General features: G+C 55.2%; 2 protein-coding genes across 2 annotated transcripts in view; both read left to right on the top strand.

Moving 5' to 3' along the window:
• LOC117871887 (protein ZNF783-like) overlaps nucleotides 1–20294 on the top strand; it is a 52532-nt gene that overhangs the window by 4939 nt on the left and 27299 nt on the right. The gene's annotated exons all lie outside the window — the stretch shown is intronic.
• LOC117871865 (zinc finger protein 777-like) overlaps nucleotides 25–20294 on the top strand; it is a 38236-nt gene continuing 17966 nt past the window's right edge. Inside the window, exons 1-2 of the mRNA XM_034759631.1 lie at nucleotides 25–61; nucleotides 3315–3716. Coding sequence (XP_034615522.1) covers nucleotides 38–61; nucleotides 3315–3716 — 426 coding nt within the window. The 5' untranslated portion in view covers nucleotides 25–37. The remainder of the gene's footprint in view (nucleotides 62–3314; nucleotides 3717–20294) is intronic.

The raw sequence follows: 20294 nt of genomic DNA, 5'->3' as shown, positions 1-20294 counted from the left end.
GGCGGGGCTTCTCCAGCGGGCCCGGCCCGGGGGGGCCATGGCCGAGCGGGCCGCTGCCCAGGTAAGGGCCCGGCGCTGGGGCGGGGGAGCCTCGGGCCCCGGGAGCTTCTCCCCGCCCGGCCTGGGCCCCGGGACAGGGCGATCCCCGCCGGTTTGCATGGAGTCACAGACATGGGGGGTCGGGTGCAGCCCCCTGCGCGGAGGCCGGGCCCAGTGGCCCTGGCCCAGCCCTGACCGGACTTTGTCCAGCTTGTTTTGAAACGTTTCCAGGGAGGGGGACTCGACAGCCCCCTTGGGCCTGGCCCAGAGCCCCGGGTGCAAAGCGGCTCTCAACGAGCCCCGGAGCCCGTTCTCTCCTGCCCGCCTCCGCGGGGGGGAATAGGGCGACCAGACAGCAAATGTGAAAAATCGGGACAGGGTGGGGGGTAATAGGAGCCTATATAAGAAAAAGACCCCAAAATCAGGACTGTCCCTATAAAATCGGGACATCTGGTCACCCTAGGGGGGAACAACTGCTCCTCGAACAACCCTAACCGGGAGCGCTGGGAGCCAGAGCCAGGCTCCCCTCCGCGCTCTTCGTGACACTAAACGTGCCCAGTGTTTGCAGCCCTTCCTCCCAGGCCAGGTTGGCGACACTTTTTTATCGGTTTTGTCGCTTTCCTCTGGACTCTTTCCAATGTGTCCACCTCGTTCCTCAGTCCTGGCGCCCAGAATTGAACTGGGAGCTCCCCCTGGCTGGGGCTCCCCAGTGTCGAGCAGTTTTACTTACAACACTCCTGTTAACACACCCCGGAATCAGATGAGCCCTTTTTGCAGCTGCATCACACTGACACCTCCTCTTCAGTTTGTGGTCAACTGGAACCCCCAGAGCTTTTTCAGCAGCCCGGCCCCCCAGCCAGTCCGTCCCCAATTTGTAGCGGTGCATTTGATTTTTCTTTCCTAAGTGGAGTGCTTTGCACTTGTCTCTGTTGAATTTCAGCTTGTTGAATTCAGACCCATGCGTCTGACAAAGTGGACATTCACCCACGAAAGCTTATGCTCCCAATACATCTGTTAGTCTTAAAGGTGCCACAGGACCCTCTGTTGCTTTTCACAGATCCAGACTAACACGGCTACCCCTCTGATACTATTCTCTGATTTGTCATGGTCGGTTTGAGTTTTAAATCTGCCCTCCAGGGTGCTTGCAACCCCTCCTAGCCTGGTGTCATCTGCAAATTTTATCAGCATGGTCTCTAGCTCCAGGGTGTGTGAACGGGGAGAGGAGTTAAACTGATCCTGGCTTTGGTGCCGTCTCGTGCTTTGAGGCGCGTAGCTCTGAGTTCCCTGGGGGCTGGGTCCTGCTGTCCGGGGCAGGGCTTGGAAACTGTCTCTCCAGCCCCTCCGTCCTGGCGGTTTGGGGTCTGATTGTCGGTTGGAGCTGGAGAGAAGCGCCCTGTTCCCTGGCCCAGCAATGCTAGAGGCCTTCGCTGACCTCCTGCGCCTCAGTGTGTGGGGCCCGGTGTCAGGAACCTCTGGGAAGCGGGGCAAGGTCTCTCCATTCAGGCCCCCCCCACACGGAGGCCTGGGAAGTCAGTCCAGGCTGCCGGAGCCTGTCAGCAATGGGGTGTATTTAATGGCAGCAGGGCCGAGAGCAATGGATGGGGTGTGAAACTGCTCATCCCTGAGCTAGGGAGCAAGGTGTATACTCTACTTCAGCGGTTCTCAAACTTTTGTACTGGTGACCCCTTTCACAGAGCAAGCCTCTGAGTGCGACCCCCCCCCTTATAAATTAAAAACACTTTTTTATATATTTAATACCATTATAAATGCTGGAGGCAAAGCAGGGTTTGGGGTAGAGGCTGACAGCTGGCGACCCCTCCCCCCCGCATAATAACCTCGTGACCCCCTGAGGGGTCGTAACCCCCAGTTTGAGAACCCCTGTTCTACTTCTTAGGGCCCCAGTCCTATAGCAACCCCTCCCTCGTCCCACAGAGTAACAAGTATTTGAAGTGGGAGTGAGCAGGGAGGGGCAGGCAGGGAAGGGAAGACAAAGCAGATAACATCAATTGAAAACATTATTTGTGTGTATTGTGGTAATGGCTAAGAGCCCCCGTCAGGGCCCAGGACCCCTCTGTGCCAGGTGCCCTGCAAACACAGAACAGTTTGATCATATTGTGTTTGAACAGCACCGGGCACAGAGGTGTCTGGGCTATGACTGGGTCTCTTACCACAAGACACACACAATTCCAAATACTCGTTGCCACCTTTCGTTGTGCTGTGTCTTACGGCAAGACCTGATCCTGCGACAAGGTGCTGCATCTCCTGAGAAGTACTGACAAAGCTCCACCTTTCCGGAGGTGCTCGGCTCTTCCCAGGATCTGGCCTTCAGAGTGTAAGCGTTACCTCCATCTTGGCTGCACGGCCCTGTGTGGGTGGGGATGGGTTTCAGGCAGCAGCAGGAAGATCTCCGGTGGAATATTTAGTATAGAAACCTTGACAGTGCTTGTTTGAGTCAGGAGACGCAGCAGGAACTGTCACGGCTTTACACCCGATTCATAGCGTTACTATATCTGCATCTCCAGGGGACTCAGATCCCCGTCAGCACTGGTGAGTGGAAGCAGAGCTTGGGGCGGAAAGTCCTCTACAGCTGAGACCGGCAGGGAGATGTGACCTAGCGCACAGTGCCCCAAACCAGCCAGAGCAGGAGCGTTAGCGGACAATGCTCTAGTCCAGGGTTTCCCAAAGTTGGAGGGTCAGAACGTTTCAAAGGGCCATGCGGCGGCTCCTGCAGCTCCAGTCTCGTGAGGCAGGTTGGGCTTGACTCCCCACTCTGGGCACTGTGATCTTCGGGGTCACAGTGCCGCTCGGGTTTGGCCCAGCCAGGTCACAAGGCCACTCCCACAGATTTGGACCAGTTGGCCCCCTGTAGTGGGGCAGGGCCAAACCTGAGTGGCGCTGCGACCCCGGAGGTCAGGACACCTGGAGCAGGGAGCTGAGCAGGACAGGAGCTGCTGCTGCAGGGTGAGTGTGGGGTGGGCTCTGCACACCCACCCACAGGCTCTGAGCCCCCTTCCTGAGGCAGTTCTCAACACCCCCCCCCCCCCCCGGGCCTATTTACTGGGCTGCGCCAGGCCATCAACTTTTACCAATGGGCCCTGAACCAAAGGGGTTGGGAAGCGCCGTTCTGGCCATCTCTCCCTGGCCTTTCCTGGCTTTTCAGGGCTGGCTCTCTGGGGCTTCTCACACTTGCTCAGCCTCAGTCCCTTTTAAGTGGAGTTTTGTTTGTGGAATAACGAGTCCCCCAGCTCCACTTACGTTCCTGTCCTTGCAAACAGGCTCCAGAGTGGGACCCGGAGTCAAAGCGCCCGATGCCTTTCCAATCCCGCTCTGACCCCACACAGACTTCTGAGAGAGAGAGCCAGCTGCAACCAGCAAAGCTTTCCATGTGGCCCGCAGTAGCTGCAATCCAAGCTGTGGACAGGACGGTGGATTCCCATGCCACGCGGTTGCTGACTCTGGAGAGGAGAGTGGGGACAGCAGAGAAGAAATTAGTCGACTGTGAGAAAACAGTGATGCAATTTGAAAGCCAGCTGGAGAGTAAATGGGCCGCGCTGGGAACTCTGATCCAGGGGTACGGACGGCTGCAGAGGAGGCTGGAGAACATGGAGAACCTGCTGAAGAACAGGAACTTCTGGATCCTGAGACTCCCCCCAGGCGCTAGGGGGGAGGTCCCCAAGGTAACGATATCCCAGCTGGCGCCAAGGGGCAAAACTGAATCCCGTGCGGAGATTTTCCAGAGTCGGTGCCTAAAGCTGGGTTCCTACCTTCGTATTTAGGCAACGAATAAGTGGCCCGATTCTCCAAGTGCTGCGCGCCAGCCGCTCCCATTGAAGTCCGCGGGTGTTGCCGTGTGCTCGGCGCTCTGGAAAATCGGGGGATTTATTCATTGCCTAACTATTGCCCTTTGTGACCTGCGCGGCCAGTCAAAGTGCCAGGCCCTGGGGGTGTTCCCGCTGGAATTCAGTATTGATGGTATTTTCTTTGATGGAATTCTGTTTATTTACAAGGAAGGTAAAAGTCCAGCTTCTCCCAACACAGGAGAGGAACCAAGGCTAAAAGAGTGTCACCTTAGCTTATAGCCCCAAGCCTCTGTAGCCAGCACCAGAGCCAAAATCACTCTAGGCATTTCTAGGGTCCAACACCAACCCATGTTCCCGACCCCCAGGCTGCTACTTGCTGGTTTTCTCCCTCCCCAGTGTCGTCATTTCTGTGTGTTACACACTCGCGGGTGCCCCTCCTCCACAGGTTCGCAACCCCTCTTGTCTTAGGTGGAGATTTTGGGATTAATTTCCCCATAGCGACGAAATTAGATCGACCTAAGTTTTAGGTGTAGACCAGGCCATGCTTTAGACATCCACTTTTGAAAATCGTGGCCTCTTTCTCTCGTCAGTCTATTGAAAGATTTCTTTTCCCGTTGACATTCCATCTCCGCAGCAAGATTTCCCCAGTCAGGGCCGCGCGCTGGAGTGCGTTTGCTCGTATCTCTTCTGGAAGGACCAGAGTATGTTCTAACCATGTTACAGAAACGTGCTACAATAGCGCACAGGCGAATTGTGTTGTGACGTGCTGCTCTGACGCTGCGTTGGCTGTTCCTTATTCACCGGCCTAAAATGGTTTGGACGAAGGGAGTGATGCCAACCTGTGTGACGGTGCCTAAAATCCCACTGGTTAGGAACACCGTGGCTGCACTGGGCCCATTCCCTCCCCGCTGTTACTCCATGGTGTCGGCGCACGGCTATCAGTGCTCAGGCTTCATATCCGAGTACAGTGTTCAAATGTCTGCAGGGGAGGAAGGCCGGCCTAGGGGATAGGGCACTGAGCTGGAACTCAGGAGACCTGGGCTCAGTCCCAGGCTTCTTATGTGTCCTGGGGCAAGTCACTTAGCCTGTGTGTGCCTCAGTTCCCCATCTGTACAATGGGCATAACAGCACTGCCCTGCCTCACAGGCCTATTCTGAGGCTACATACATCAGGTGTGGGACGCTCACATATGGTGTAACAGGGACCTTGGTTACATTTGAATGTTGCTCAGTATTTGCAGCTTCTGAGAACAAATTCTGTAGGCAAAACCTGAACAAAGAGTCGCTCCACAGGGACCTCCTAGCTCAGTTAATCACTGGGGCCAGATGGTCCCCTTTGGATCAGTACTCAGAGTACTGCTTCCGCAATAGCATCTTCCCAGTTCCTGAAACCTGCTGAGGACCCGGGAAGGGCCACCCCTGTGAAAGGGGGATCTGGGTGCAGCTGCAGACATGGAGTCCCTAGCAGCATTTGAGCTGTGCTGCCTGGTACCTGGAGGGCGGGCTGGAAGCTCCAGCACTGATCCTGGGGGTGAGCCACATCGTGCATTGATGGAGAGGGGGACGCAGTCTCTGCTCTACCCTCCACCTGACCAAATTCAGATTTTCCTTTCCAGCTGTGCGGGGGTGGGGGCAGCATAGCCTCGTGCAGGTCTAGCTATGATGTCTGGGTTTTTTTTTTTTTATGTCAAACCCATTTCTAATCATTTTTCCAATAATAGCCAGACGACATTGATCCTCCCCATCTCTCCTGGTTGACCCAGGAGGTACTGAGTGTGCAACGCTTGTGATTCCAGGTGCCGGTGACGTTCGACGACGTCTCCGTCTATTTCAACGAGCCGGAGTGGGGGAGCTTAGAGGAATGGCAGAAGGAGCTTTACAAGAACATGATGAAGGGGAATTATGAGGCCCTGATCTCCCTGGGTAATTCTTTTTTCTTTGCTCGCTTACGAGAAGCTGTGAGATCGCTGAAGGTAGAGTTGGCTCCAGCTCAAGTTTATTCTCCAATTCTTTTGATTCTTGGTTGATCAGTAGGTAAAATTCTTGTAGTGCACGTCTTTGACTGATGGTGCATTTTAAAAAGAGATTAAAATACACATTCCTTATTGCTCCACCTCCAGTGCTTTCTACTGATGGCCTAGATAGTGGGTGTATTGAGTTGTGCATGCTCTGTTGCGTTAATGTCAGATCTCCTGACTGAAGACAGAAGTTGTGTTTGAGCTAATGGAAACCTTTGCAGTCCCAAGTGAACATAGTGACATGGTGTAGCTGGTAGCACTGGAGGTCTCACCATTTCATCTATGAGCTTCATTCCCATTCACTCCTTGGCCTGTCAGCTAGAATGGCCAGTTACTAGTTCTAACTGAGAAGATGGTTTCTGCAGTTGGGCTGCCTGGAGACCCCAAGTCGCATTACGCAGGTACTTCCCAACCAGCTGCCAGAGATTCCATGTCCTATCACTAATTGTATGGACCATCCAGTTCCAACTCTAGATAGTGGATCAAATTCAGTGCTGGTGTGTGGGGGTACCTGTAAAAGGGTGGACTAGATCCAGAGGCTGCCTGCAGCCTAGAGTGGCTGCAAGGGAAGCAGCCAACCAGAGGGACTGTTGGAGCAGCCAATCAGGGGCCAGAAGGGCCATATAAAAGGGAGCAGCAGAGGAGGGGCAGTCAATTGCTGCCTGGAGCTGGAAGAGGGAAGCCTGGGTTCCTCGGTGGCTGGAAGAGCAGCAGGACCATGGACAGTTCACTGCAGGCAGGACTGAGCTCAGGGAAGTCTGCTTGCAGGGACTGGGGGAACAAGAGGTGCTCCTGGCTGGCTGGAGGGGCTGTAAGGGCTAAGGCAGGCAGTTGCTGGCAGGGACCAGGGAAGTGAGGGAATCGCTATTGGCTGGCTACCACAACTCAATTAAGACGGGCTACGGAGAGGTGGCCCAGGGAAACGCAGGTAGTTAAAGGGATGTGGCTGATACTGAGAGGGTCCCTGGGCTAGGACCTGGAGTAGAGGGCAGGTCCAGATCTCCCCCGTCCCCCAACAGCCATTGGGGGAAGTGGCTGTGCCCTGAGAGAAGGGAGTGTAGACAGGCCCAGGGAAGGAACTGTACATGGGCCTGTTATTCCCCTCCCCCCCCCTCCCCCCCAGAATGGAGCTGAACTGAGACTGACCCAGCTGGAGAGCCAGGGTCAGAGGACCAAAGGTCAGGCGAAGAGCCTCCAGGGAGGAAGGCCTAGGGGTGCTGCTCCATCCCAGAATAGGAACCTTCATGCATCAGCTGCCAGGCTAGGGTACTGAGCCCGGCCCTCTTGGTCAGACTGAGGAGAGCTAAAGAGGCATTGTCAACGGAGGGGTCCTGTGATGGGCCCGGGTGGACTGTTAAAGGACTGAAGCTGGGGAGGGCTGCAGGACATCTTGGACTAATACCCTAGAAAGGGTCCATTTGCATCTGGGCTGAGTCCTGAAGACCCATCTGACAAGCGCAGCAGCCGACGGGGGACACCGTGAGCTGAGAAATTGAGGAAAAACTGCAGCCATGCGCGCACTCAACAGTGGGTGTTCCCGAGACGAGGCCCCCCCCATTACAGTGCCACTCGCCTTTGCCCCAGCGGGTTCTGAGTGGCCAGCTGCATTGAGACAGATGCAAATGGTGTCAGACCCACAGGATCTGTGCTATGCGTCGGCCTTTAACTGGCCCCTGGAAGGACCCGTTCAGTGCGCCAGACCCCCAGGGGGTCCCACCCTTCCACAAGAGGGGGCCACGCGGCCACAGTCAGCACCACCAGTGCGGAATCGCAAGTCGTACCGTTTCCTAGCGGACAGAGAGCTGGAGAGCCGAAAAGCAGCGGGGAAAGCCTGATACACATTAGGGATGGATGTAAAAGGTTATCCAGTAATCCTGGCGGCCCTGCATGGTGCAGGCCGGGATGCACCTAGCCGGCTGGTGGGCTCCCTGGCCCTGGCCGGATTGGCCCCAGGCCCGCTACCTTGGTTAACCAATTAAACAAAATAATTGTAATCGTTTAATCGGTTCACTTTTTTAATCAATATTTCCATCTGTAATACACATCATGTCATTAGGAGGAAGGAAAGGAATAATCCCGAGGGTTAACAGTGGACAGCAAATTCGATACCCCAAATGCACTGCCCAGTTTGCCCCAAGTTTTCCTTGGCTAAGATCCTGCATCTGGAATTTCAGGACATAACTGTGCGTTGTGTGTCCGAGAACAGCCCCGGCGCCCCCAGGCTCTACTGTAGTATAAATAGTGTCCAAATGAACCCTTCTGCCCCTCTGTGGGTGGCTCCATGCTCAGTGTCTTGGTGCTTAATAAATAGGCACGTGGATTAATACTTCCTGTGCCCATGGCAGCCCCTTCCCTTGGGAAGAATCAGAGAGCCCCACCCATCAGAGGAACACGCCCGCCCCGGGGCAGGTATCCCTGTAACTGTGCAGCGTCTCTTCACATCGCCTGTCACCCCCAGCAGTCGGGGGTTGGGTATTTAAAACCACTGATCATGATTTGTAATGAGCATCCTACTGTGTGACTCAAACACTGGAGCATCTCTCTCCATCTGCAGACTACGCCATCTCCAAACCTGACCTCCTGTCCCGGATTGAACGAGGGGAGGAGCCGTGTGTCGGGGATCGGGGTCGTTCAGAGGAGAGCGAGATCCCTGCAGACCCCAGCCCAGGTACATTGAAACTGCCCCGAAATGAGCCCTGAGGCCTCTCGCTTCAGCTGGGTTCCCAGTTGTCCCGTTCCACTGGCTGCCGGGGCATTCCCGGTGCTGGAGGTGTGACTGCCTGGCGAATGCGCACAAGGTGTGAAGTTAAATGGCTCTATCTAATGAAAGCTTCACGAGCTCTTTCATTCCTTCTGTTTCAATGGGCACTTTTCTGCCACTTGTGCCAGGGACAGGAGAACGTTTGGGGGAATTCGGGCGAAATGGACGTTGCTTCCCCCGAATCCCTGAGATTGCACCAGGGGGTTGAGCGTCCTGTGTGTGTTTTATTCCTGTTCTTTGCTTTTTTAATCTAATCCCAGCCAGCGGGTAAGAGCAGTGATGGGATGAAGCCACAAATCCGGATCAGGATCTTGAAACCGCTTTCTCCCCCCTCCCCCTAGTTTGGTTTGACCAACGGTGAGCAGACACCCTGTGACACGGGATTTCCCCTGGCTGCCCCCCAGGTTAGGCAGGGCGGGGATGAGAGAGAAGACCTCTCTGGAAGTAGCAAGTGAGAAAAGCTCCTTTGAGATCCCAAAGCCTGGAACAACCCAGGGGCAGTTACACAGTTTAACCCTGACAGCCTGCGTGCTGCAGAACGTCCCGTGTGCTGAACGGGCTCTGAGACTGGACAGGCTCGCCCAGCCCCCAGGGGAACCACTAGCGCAAAGGGAAGCTGAAGCTCTAGCAAGCTCTCAGAACGTGCAGCTCCTCCCCAGACGTGGATTTCTGTCCTTGTCCCCGACAAGTGCCATCTGCAGCTCTTCCCCCATCCCATCCCACCTCAACTCCCCTCCCCCTTCCTGACCGTTCTGGAATCAAACCCATCTGCAGCCCTCCCTTTCCCCTCCCCCCAGAGCCGCGCTAGCATCTGTTCAGAGCGGGCCCCCTCTGAAACACGGTGCTGGGCGGAGATGGGTATGAGGCTCCTGGGCCCAGCTCTCAGCGGGGAGGAGAAACAGGCAGGGTGTGTCTGCGTTCAGGCTGGAAGGGGGAAGTGCCAGCCAAGGAGCCGTACCCGCGGGAGTTCTGATCTAACGAGCAGCTAACGAGAAGTGTAGCCGTGGGGGCGCACGGAGGGAGGGACAAGCTGCCCCACGTACGATCTCATCTGAGCCATTACAGACGTACCTGGGGCAGCCAGCCCCTCCCACCACCACGGCTACACGTCCAGCTCGAAAGTCAACGTACCCTTAATAGCCTTTGGCTGGGATTGGCTAAGCAGCCTAGCGACTTCGGGCCCCCACCTCCCACTGACAGACCATGGGAACTGGGTGCCCAACTCCCCTAGGCCCCTCTGAAAATCTGAGCCCTTCTCTTTCCTGTGAACAGAATCCCCCGTCTCTGCACCAGACATTTCATTGTGGATTAACCAGGAGGAGGATCCGGGCTGCGGGGCCCGAGGGGACTCTGGGGAAAACGAAATCAGTGGAAGCTCCTGCTCAGGTGAGTAACGGATTTTGCCATCTCGGAGCCGGCGATTGTAGTAATCGTCTGTGCCCAGCCATCTCCAGGGACCAGCAGCAGTTTTCTTACCCTCTGGGCAGCCTGTCGCCCACCTCATTGCTGTACCCGACTCCTGCTGGCTTGTCCCCCAGCCTTTCAACAGCAACGCCCTGCAGTCGCCTCGCCCCATGTGGGGCTGGCAGTGCCCTGGGGGGGCTGGCAGGGAGCAGCCCCTCTGCTCAGGAGCTGGGACGGGACCTGCCCTGCGTGCAGAGAGGATGTTGTCTCACTCCCTTGCCTGCAGCTGGGAGCCTCGCCTGTCTGGCCGTTAGTGCTCGTGCTCTGCGTTCATGAAGCCCAGCAGGGCGGGGGTGTCCCTTAGTGTTCTAGCCGTTCAGCAAATCCCCACCTTTGGAGCCGCCGAACTTGTCTTGGGGTGGAGGAGGGGTCCACAGCGAAGGTGGTGGGGCCTGAGCTCGGTGTTCGTCTCCGGTCGAGAGCGGGGAACGTGGTGTAATCCTCTTTGCCCTGAACAGAGTTTCCGATTGTCCCCCCCGATGCCGCGTCCTGGGTTAAACGAGAGGAAGAGCCGTGTGGGCAGGATCGGCCGGTCTGTGGAGAAGGCAGAACCCCTGCAGGCCCCAGCCCTGGTGAGTAGCAGCCGAGAGCTCTGGGCATAGGGTGTGAGGGGACGAGCGGGGAATCCAGCCGGACCGTTTTACCATTTCTGCTCATCTGGTCTCAACTTCTCTAACATGTTGTTAGTTTACAGGCCGCAAGCCAGCCGGTTGTGCCCCCTCCTGGCCCTGCCACCCCCCAGAGCCCCTCCTCCTGTCCCTCTTTGGCTAGTCTGACCACTGGTCTTAGCCCCTCGTTTTCTGCTTCCTCTTGAGCCTGACCAGCACCTTTGTATCCATTAGAAAGAGGTGTCTTCTCTCCTCCAGCAAGAGCCAGTGCCGGCTTTAAACCCCCAACTCGGGGGGAAGTGGGAGTAGAACCCAAACTGGAACGTAATCCCCCAGGAGTGGAAGGGACTCTGGGACCCGGAGTCCAGTCCCCACTATCGCAGGCCACCCCAGCGTGGAACCCGTTGCTGGAAGTTTGTTTACAGCCCTGATTTTTCAGGGTGGCACCAGATATTAATTGAGCCGTAAATGTCTGTATTAAATCCAAGCGGAATTTGTACAGTTGCTCCAAACATGGCTGAAAGCCGCACTAGTCAGGAGTTGCCACATCCAGACAGTGACGAACCTTGATAAGGCTGTACAAATGTTGACGAAGGATACTCACAAAAAGGAGTAGGCCCCGGGGTGCTCAAACCCACGCTGGCGGCTCCCGCTTGGACAGGCAGACACGCTAATGAACCCTTTAGAAGCTCACCCCTTCATACCCTTTCACAAACAAGTGATGTCCTATCGCCAGCCGTTCTCTTCGCTAATAGCCAGGGATTAGGCAGTTTGGAGTTGTCCTTTCTCTGGCCTGGGCCAGTTGAGCAAGCAATTTTCCTTCTGACTTCATCAGCTATGGTTCCAGTTTAATGTTTCCAGCAAAGCGTCCCCTGGTGCCAGGCACGGCTGGTTGAACTCCTCCTTTCACGCCTTCCCACAACTGAGAAGTGCCTGCCCTTTACGGACCCTGCAAAACCAGATTTTCTGTAGTCAAGTGCATTTAACCCTGGATAGACTAACCCGCCCCGTCAGAAACATACACGCTCCACCTTCAAACCCCTTTCTCTTGCCTCCACCTCTGTCGGGAGCCCCTTCCAGGACGTTAGAAACCGTCTGCTAATTCCCACCTGCTCTTCCCTGTGAACAGAACCTCCTGCTCCTGCGCCTGCCCGTTCCCCCTGGGTTAAACCGGAGCCGGAGGCGTGTGCTAGGACTCAGCCGGCTTTGGAGCAAAGGGGGCTCCCTGGAGAGCCCAGCGCAGGTGAGTAGTGGAGAGCAACAGCTCGGAACCAGTGAGTGGCTAAAGGAGCTGGTCAGAGCCAACTTCCAGCGCATTGCGACTGCAAACGGGCCCCTCCCATCCCCCCCAGCACGGCCCCTCTGCCGGGGGGTAGGGGGGTGGCGTAGGCCTGGCCCTTCCAGCGTTTCTTCCCCTGGGGAATTCCCAGCAGGCCACGTGAGGCTGCTCTGCAAGCCCAGAGGAGCCCAAAGCAGCCTCATCGCTGGTGATAGCAAGGCCCAGGTCTGACCCCAGCACCTCAGACAGTGAGATGGGGAAAACGTCCCCTCTGCCCTTCTCTAGGGGAACAAAGGATTTGCAGAGCCCGGCCGGTAAACCAGCACCTCGATGAGTGTCCCAGCTCGCTCCCCACAGCCAACTTCATGGGCCTTGACTCCAAAGCAGGAGCCCCTGAATCGCAGAATTCCCTCCCTCCCGGCAGGTGACATGAATAACGGCTGCTTTCTTCTGCCCCGGCAGGTGAGATCCCGCTCCAACTTGCAGAGGAGCATCGTGCGGAGGAGGGGGGCAAGGGCCCCCCCAGGGCAGTTTGTGCAACGTCCAAAGGGACCATGGTCCAGAGCCCCGGCGAGGGCCCTGCGGCTCGGCAGAGAAGCGTCCTGGGACAGTCGGCTCAGGGCAAGAGAGGCATTGGGGAGCTCCGAGCGGCCGGGGGCCAGCAGAGAGCCGTGGGGGGCGAGCGGCCCGGCCCCTGTCCCGAGCGTGGGAAGTGCTTGGGGCAGAAGCAGTCGCTGCTAAGCCCCAAGAAGAGCCTGTTGGCGGAGAAGCCCGCCAAGTGCAGGGAATGCGGCAAGAGCGTCGGCCGGATTCAGTGCTGCCTCCAGCACCAGCACATGCCCCCGGGCAAGCTGCCCTTCACCTGCGCCGAGTGCCGGAAGCGCTTCCGCAAGAAGCGGCCCCTGCTCTTCCCCCCCGAGCCCCACATGGCCGAGCAGCCCTTCTCCTGCCCCGCCTGCGGCAAGGCCTTCAGCCAGCGGGACACGCTCCTGGCTCACCAGAAGACCCACCTCTGAGAGCACAAGTACCTGTGAGCTGTCTGCGGCCAGGGCTTTGTCCCCGAGGAGTAAACGCAGCACCAGTGGGCGCACGCCATGGGGGGCTGCCCTGCCTGTGCCACCTGGCCACGCACCAGTGGGTCCCTCCAAGGGCACTCAGTGTGGGGGCTTTGCCCGCCAGGACAGCCTGGCACAGCACCAGAGGACTCGTCTCCTGCCGAGGGCACCGCGGGGCTGGAGGCGGGGAGCCAGGGCCTCTCAGGCTGCACCGGCCCGAGCTGGGCTTGGCGAGCCAGCCCCCTACTGTGCCCACGTGACACGTGTTCCATCCCACCGGGGTGCCAGCCAGCCCTGGGCCAGGCGAGGCAGAGACCCTCCAGGAATAGAGTCCCTGGGGAGGGGTTTGCTGCCCACCCGAGCCCTGCAGAGAAACCATCGGTGCAGAGTGTGGGGACAGGGCTTCCCCCAGCTCCGTGGTGGGGAACGTGTCGGGTCGGAGCACTACCGGGGCCAGCACCCGCTGGGAGGAACAGCTGCCGCTCCTGAGCACAGGGAAGGATAAACGACACTGAGAATCCGGGCAGAAGGCGTCGCTCGCTGTGGGAACAGCCTCGGTCACACCCCACGAGCCAGCCGGGCCTGTGCGTTCGGGTCCCTTTGCGCACCCCTGTGTTCGGGCAGCACGAAGGGGGCAGAAAGCAACCAGGTCGGGCCAGCTGAGATCCCCGGGCACGGGGGAGCTCTCGCCTTGTGCACCTGGCTCCCGTGCCACCCTGGCCACCCAAACCTGTACAGGGGCCTCGGCCGAAGTGCCTGGCGCTCCAGCTCTCCCCACTTTGCCCTGAGGGCCGTGAGCCCTCCACACCTCTGCCTATCCCCCGGGCTGGGGATTTGGCGCGTGTGGAAGATGCCAGGTTAAGCAGGGCTGGACGGTGACAGTGTCCGTCCCCAGAGCAGGCCCGGCATGTGTAGTGACCATGCCAGTGTCCCCACCAGGCTCTTCCGTTCTGGGGCGGCTGGGCCGCTCCTAACCCCAGAGACTCCAGTGGGGGTCTGGGTTGCACGCTCTGCCTGTTGGTAACTGGACGGTCTGACCAACGGGCTCCAACCACGTCTGATGATAACGACGCTTGGCCGGTACTGACCTGGGGCCAGGTCACAGGTGTAAAGCTCCGTCCCTTGTGACCAGTCCTCCCCGCTCCCAGCCAATTGGCTGCTCCGATGTCATTGAGACACGGGATCACAGACCGTGGAGAGCAACCGCGTGTGTGCACCGAGTGTGGGAAAAGCTCCCGCTCTGAGCATCTCCCGGTTACCTGCCGAGAGTCACAGCAGGACGTGCTCCTCCTCAGGGACGGGCCCCTGGGCCTGCAGCAGGGAATCAAACCTGGGCCCCTCTGTTCCAAAGCAGAACAGGACTGTTCTGGTTTGATGGTAGAAATATCGAAACAGCCCAGGAATGTAACTCTCGGCGCTGGGAGAACTCAGAGGGCGTAGTTCTCCGCTGTCCTGCACCCTGTGCAGTCTCTTCCCCCGTGCAAAGTGGGTGCAGAACGCTTCTGTATCAGCCGGCTGCAGGCTCCCCCTCTGGGCCAGTGTCCCTGAGAGCAGAGGGTGCCAGGCCGTGGGGGGACAGGCCCAGAGTTGCAGTCCTGGCCGGTTCTCCAGCGAGGACAGCTAGGTTGGGATTTTCAGAACAGCCTTTGGGAATTAGGTGCCTAAATTCCATTCCGAGTCAATGGGAGCTGGACACCGAGCTCCCTTAGGTGACTTCAAAAAATCCCAGCCGGAGCCTTGGAGCTTAACTCGTTTCTAGACAGTTAGGGTTGGAGTGAGAGAAATCCTTGATGCCGCTGGTTCTAGTCCATGTTCCTACCTGCTTACGGGAAGTGGAAACATACACAGTGAAATGTCAAAATACGCTGGGGGGGGGGTTAAATGACTTTCAAAATGCTGCTTTTGGCTGCCTGTCTTCTCTGACCTCCCCAGCTCAGCCTGTTACCAGCCCTGGGTGGGCTTCTCCTTTTCTGCCTGGGCTCACACGTGGAGGTACAGTATTTATTCTGCATCACAGAGCTGGGCTGCTGAGGTTTTTCTTTAGTTTCAATGGAGAGGCTGTGGGAACTGACACCAACACCCACAATACACAGGGTTTCCTTTTCAGGAGGGGCCAGGGGAGGAGAATCCCCTTCCCATGATCTCCAGGGTCAAAGAGCTGCTGTAAACCTGTCTGCTCCAGAAACATGTGAAGAGCAGCTTGGTAGAAATGGGGGTTTTCTAAAGTCTGTAAATAAAATTGTACCAGCTCATTCCATGGGCCTTGGCTCCTTTCTGTCCTGCGGCAGAGGGGAGAAGAGTGGTTTGGTCTCTAAATAACGGAGGGGGGAGTGTACAGTTTGCTACAGATATTCAGACAAACTCCAGCCCTGCCATATGCAGGTGGAACCCCCTGAATTCTGTGGCCCACTGTTGGTGGCCATCTGAAACAGACAGGTAGCGATAGCCCCTATTAGTGCCAGGACAGGAGTGGGAACTGGATCCACTTTGCACCCACAAAAATGGAGGTTGGGTGGGTTGCAGCACCCAGGAGGAAAAGCGGGAATGTAGGAGCAAAGGGCAGAGTCTGTGATTGTCTGTCCAAGAGGAGGTGATCATGGTAGCCTGTGGGTCAGCTTGATTGGCATGAGCCTGTGCTGGGCTGCCAGGCCCCAGGTGGCCAAGGAGGGGAGCACTTTCAAGGAGAAGCTATTTTTCTGCCCTGCCGGGGTTACTTGCTCCTGTTCGAGTGCAGTAACACGCTCCGGAGTGGGGAGCTGGATCTCAGCCCAGCCTTTTTTAGATGCTGCGTTTCAGAGGGCAGGAAACAGCCACCACCTTTAGCCTGCTATGACACAGTGCGGCTCAGCACTATGTCTAGCCCGTAGCAGTGTGTTTTGTGTTGTCACTGCATTGCTACACAGCATCACAATCTAGGCTCTTGCAGGCAGCTGGGAAAACTAGGCCTTGTTTTAGTGTCCACCAGTGAGCTCGGCACTTCCCCCGATAGACAGGTGTCTGCCTCCCAGGAGCTTACAGTGGTGGACTTGGTAGACAAGTGAGGCTCTAACATCCAGTGAATATGTAAGTAAATAAGGAAGTGTTATTTACTCCTTCCCGTAACACAAGAACTAGGGGTCACCAAATGAAATAAAATGAATTGGCAGCAGGTTTAAAACAAACAAAAGGAAGTATTTTTTCACACAATGCACAGTCAGCCTGTGGAACTCCTTGCCAGAGGATGTTGTGAAGGCCAAGACTATAACAGGGCTCAAAAAAGAACTAGATAAATTCATGGTGGATACGTCCATGAATGGCTATTAGTCCAGATGCTCGGGGGGGAACCCCACGCTCTGGGTGCCCCTAAACCTCTGACTGCCGGAAGCGGGGCGTGGATGGCAGCGGAGGGATCCCTGGATAATTGCCAGGGTCTGGTCAGTCCCTCGGAAGCAGCTGGCCTGGCCGCAGTCAGACCGGGCCCCACAGCCCCTAGGTCTGACCGGGTGGGGTGCGGGGGCTGGGTTCCCAGCTCGCTGGGCTGCCCCGCGGGAGTTCCCTCTCCGGCCCCGGGGGCTTCTGCTGCAGCCCCGCGGGGTCCGCACGAGGGGCAGAGGCTGCCGGGCCGGGGCCGGGGCGGCTGCTGAACCTACCGACTCCCAGCCCCTGAGCCCCGCTGCGGGGTTTGTCACAGCCGAGAACGAGCCGCGCTCAGGGCGGGGACTGGTCCCGGCCTCCCGGCCCCGCCTGCCGCCGCCAGGGGCCGCTGCCGCCCCGCTCCTCCCCGACCCGCCGCTCCCGGGCCCCGGCAGCCAGGCCGCGGCTCCCCCCGGCGGCGCTCGCTCTGCTCCGCCCGGCAGCGGGGCCGGTGTAGCCCCACAAAGTGCTCCCCTCCCCTTTTGCTACTGGGAGCGGTTTCTGCCACGCAGCGTAGCAGTTTGGTAAACACTCCCGGTCTGCTTCCTCGGGGGAGATGGTTGCAAAACGGGAGGGATGGGGTTGTGGTGGAAAACACTCCCGGTCTGCTTCCTGTGGGGGGATGGTTGCAAAACGGGAGGGATGGGGTTGTGGTGGAAAACACTCCCGGTCTGCTTCTTCTGGGGGGATGGTTGCAAAATGGGAGGGATGGGGTTGTGGTGGAAAACACTCCCGGTCTGCTTCCTCTGGGAGGATGGTTGCGAAACGGGAGGGATGGGGTTTGTGGTTGAAAACACTCACAGTCTGCTTCCTCCTGGCTAATGTGCCAAATTGATCTATTGCATGATTGAGGCATGCTGTTTCACTTTTTTTTGTGTGAATCCGTGAAAAGGGATTTTTTTTTACTTTACTCTTCCAATTTGCATCATATACAAAGCAATTTTTGGGGCCCCTTCCATTAAAAAAAAGTTGCAATACTCTAGTAACATGTATTTGGAAATGTAAAAAATAACCAGTGAAATACATTCAAAAATTAATTTGTAATAATTTGAAAATACACTAAATCCAACATTTGAAAACATTAAATGCTTTAATAGGATGTAGACATTTGCAGTTACATAATGGGCTCTCACTGGGTGATGGTGATGGTTGGTGCAAAAGGGCTGTCGCTGCCTGGGGGTGGTCTACAAGGACCCCTAGGTCCTTCTCCTCTTCCGTTACTTCTAACCAATGCGTCCCCATCTTGTAACTAAAATTGTTATTAGTCATCCCCAAATGCATCACCTTACACTTTTCACTATTAAATTTCATCTTATTTCTGACACTCCAATTCACAAGCTCATTCAAGTCTCCCTGCAGAATAACCCTATCCTCCTCCGAATTTACAACGCCTCCCACCTTCGTATCATCCGCAAACTTTATCAGCCCACCCCTGCAATCGGTTCCGAGGTCAGTTATAAATAGATTGAATAAAATGGGTCCCAAAACTGAACCTTGAGGCACTCCACTAGTAACCTCCCTCCAACCTGACAGTTCACCCTTCAATACGACCCGCTGCAGTCTCTCCATTAACCAATTCCTTATCCACCTCTGGATTTTCATATCAATCACCATGTTTTTCAGTTTAACCAATAATTCCTCATGGGGTACAGTATCAAACGCTTTACTGAAATCCAGGTATATTAGGTCCACCGCATTTCCCTTATCTAATAAGTCCGTTACTTTCTCAAAGAAGGAGATCAGATTCGTTTGGCACGATCTGCGCTTCGTAAAACCATGTTGTAATTTATCGCAATTGCCATTAACCTCCAGGTCCTCAACTAGTTTCTTTTTCAGAATTTTCTCTAGCACCTTGCACACTACAGATGTTAAACTAACAGGCCTATAGTTACCTGGATCACTTTTTTTCCCTTTCTTGAAAATAGGAACCACATTAGCTATTCTCCAGTCTAACGGGACCACCCCCGAGTTTACAGATTCATTAAATATTATCGCTAATGGGCCTGCTATTTCCCGCGCCAATTCCTTGAATATTCTCGGATGAAGATCGTCCGGTCCTCCCGACTTAGCCCCATTAAGGTGTTCGAGTTTTGTTTCTACCTCGGATACGGTAATCCCCCATCCTGAATGCCCCTCTGTAATGGTGCTAGTAACCCTAATACCTTCATTGGCCTCATTAAACACCAATGCAAAATATTCATTGAGATATTGCGCCATGCCTAGATTATCTTTAATATCCTCGCCGGCAATAGTCTTCAGTGGTTCCACTTCTTCTTTCTTTGCTTTCTTCCTATTTATATGGCTGTAAAACCTCTTACTATTGCTTTTAATTCCCCTCGCTAGGTCCAACTCTACACGGCCTTTGGCCTTTCTCACTCTATGTCTACATTCTCTGACTTCACTAAGGTAAGTTTCCTTGCTGATCACTCCCCTCTTCCAGTCTTTGTATGCTTTCTGTTTTTTCCTAATCGCCCCTTTGAGTCGGTCGCTCATCCAGCTCAGTCTAAATCTCTTGCTTAGTAATCTTTTTCCCTTTTTTGGGATACAGGCCTCTGACAGCTCATGCATCTTTAACTTGAAGTAATCCCAGGCTTCTTCTGCCTTTAGATCCATTAATATGTTTGCCCAATCCACTTCCCTTACCAGTCCCCTTAATTTGTTAAAATTGGCCTTTTTAAAATTATAAACCCTAGTCTTTGACTTAATTCTGTTACTCCTTCCATTTAGTTTAAACCGAATTAGCTCATGATCACTGGAGCCCAAATTGTCCCCTACTACCACTTCCTCAACGAGGTCCTCACTACTTACCAGAATCAAATCTAAAATGCCCCCCCCCTCGTCGGTTCAGCTACCACTTGATGAAGGAATTGATCAGCAAGCACATCTAGGAACATCTGAGCCCTATTATTGCTACTAGCGTTTGTTCCCCAATCTATATCCGGGAAGTTAAAGTCCCCCATAATTACACAGTTTCTATTAGTATTTACTTCTCTAAACACATTAAATAGTTCCTTACCCATATCCTGGGTCAATCCCGGCGGTCTATAGCACACCCCAAGCACTATCCACGGAGAGGCTCTAGTAGTCCTTTTACCCAGTGTGAGTATTGCCCAGACGGACTCTGTGTTATCTATTCCATCCACTATTATTTCTTTACAGCTTATTTCACTATTGACATACAATGCCCCCCCACACCCGTCGCTCTGAGGACTCTGCCCCCCATGCCCCATGTCCCCATTTCCCCCCTGAGGGACCACAAATATGTTTAGCACCAGGACCACAAAAAGTTAATCCATCCCTTTTTGGGGTGCAGGCTCTGGGATGGAGTTGGGGTGCAGGAGGGTTGCAGGCTATAGGTAGTTTGGGTAGTTTGAGTGAGGGGTGCAGGCTCTGACCTGGGGCATGGGATTGGGGTACAGGAGGGGGTGCAGACATGTGGGCTCTGGGAGGGAGTTAGCAACTCAGCACGTTATATAAGAGAAATGAGCTGCAGTGATTTCATATAGGCATAGAAACTGATAGAAGACACTTTTACATATTCAAAATGTGAGAGGCAGAGTTGGAGGGAGGGGGTGTCTGTACAATATTTCACTGCATTCAATCTCCTGGCTGGATCAGTAACGTAGCCGTGTACAGGGCTGCCCAGAGGATTCAGGGGGCCTGGGTCAAAGCAATTTTGGGGGCCCCTTCCATAAAAAAAGTTGCAATACTATAGTAACATGTATTTTGAAATGTAAAAAATAACCAGTGACATACATTCAAAAATTAATTTGTAATAATTTGAAAATACACAAAATACATTATTTAAAAACATTCAATGCTTTAATGGTATGTATACATTTGCAATTACATAATGGGCTGTCGCTGGGTGATGGTTA

This window comes from Trachemys scripta, chromosome 2 (assembly GCF_013100865.1).
Source record: "Trachemys scripta elegans isolate TJP31775 chromosome 2, CAS_Tse_1.0, whole genome shotgun sequence".
Classification (NCBI taxonomy): domain Eukaryota; kingdom Metazoa; phylum Chordata; order Testudines; family Emydidae; genus Trachemys; species Trachemys scripta.
Note: the sequence above shows the minus strand (reverse complement) of the source record. Positions and strands in the feature narration are given on the sequence as shown.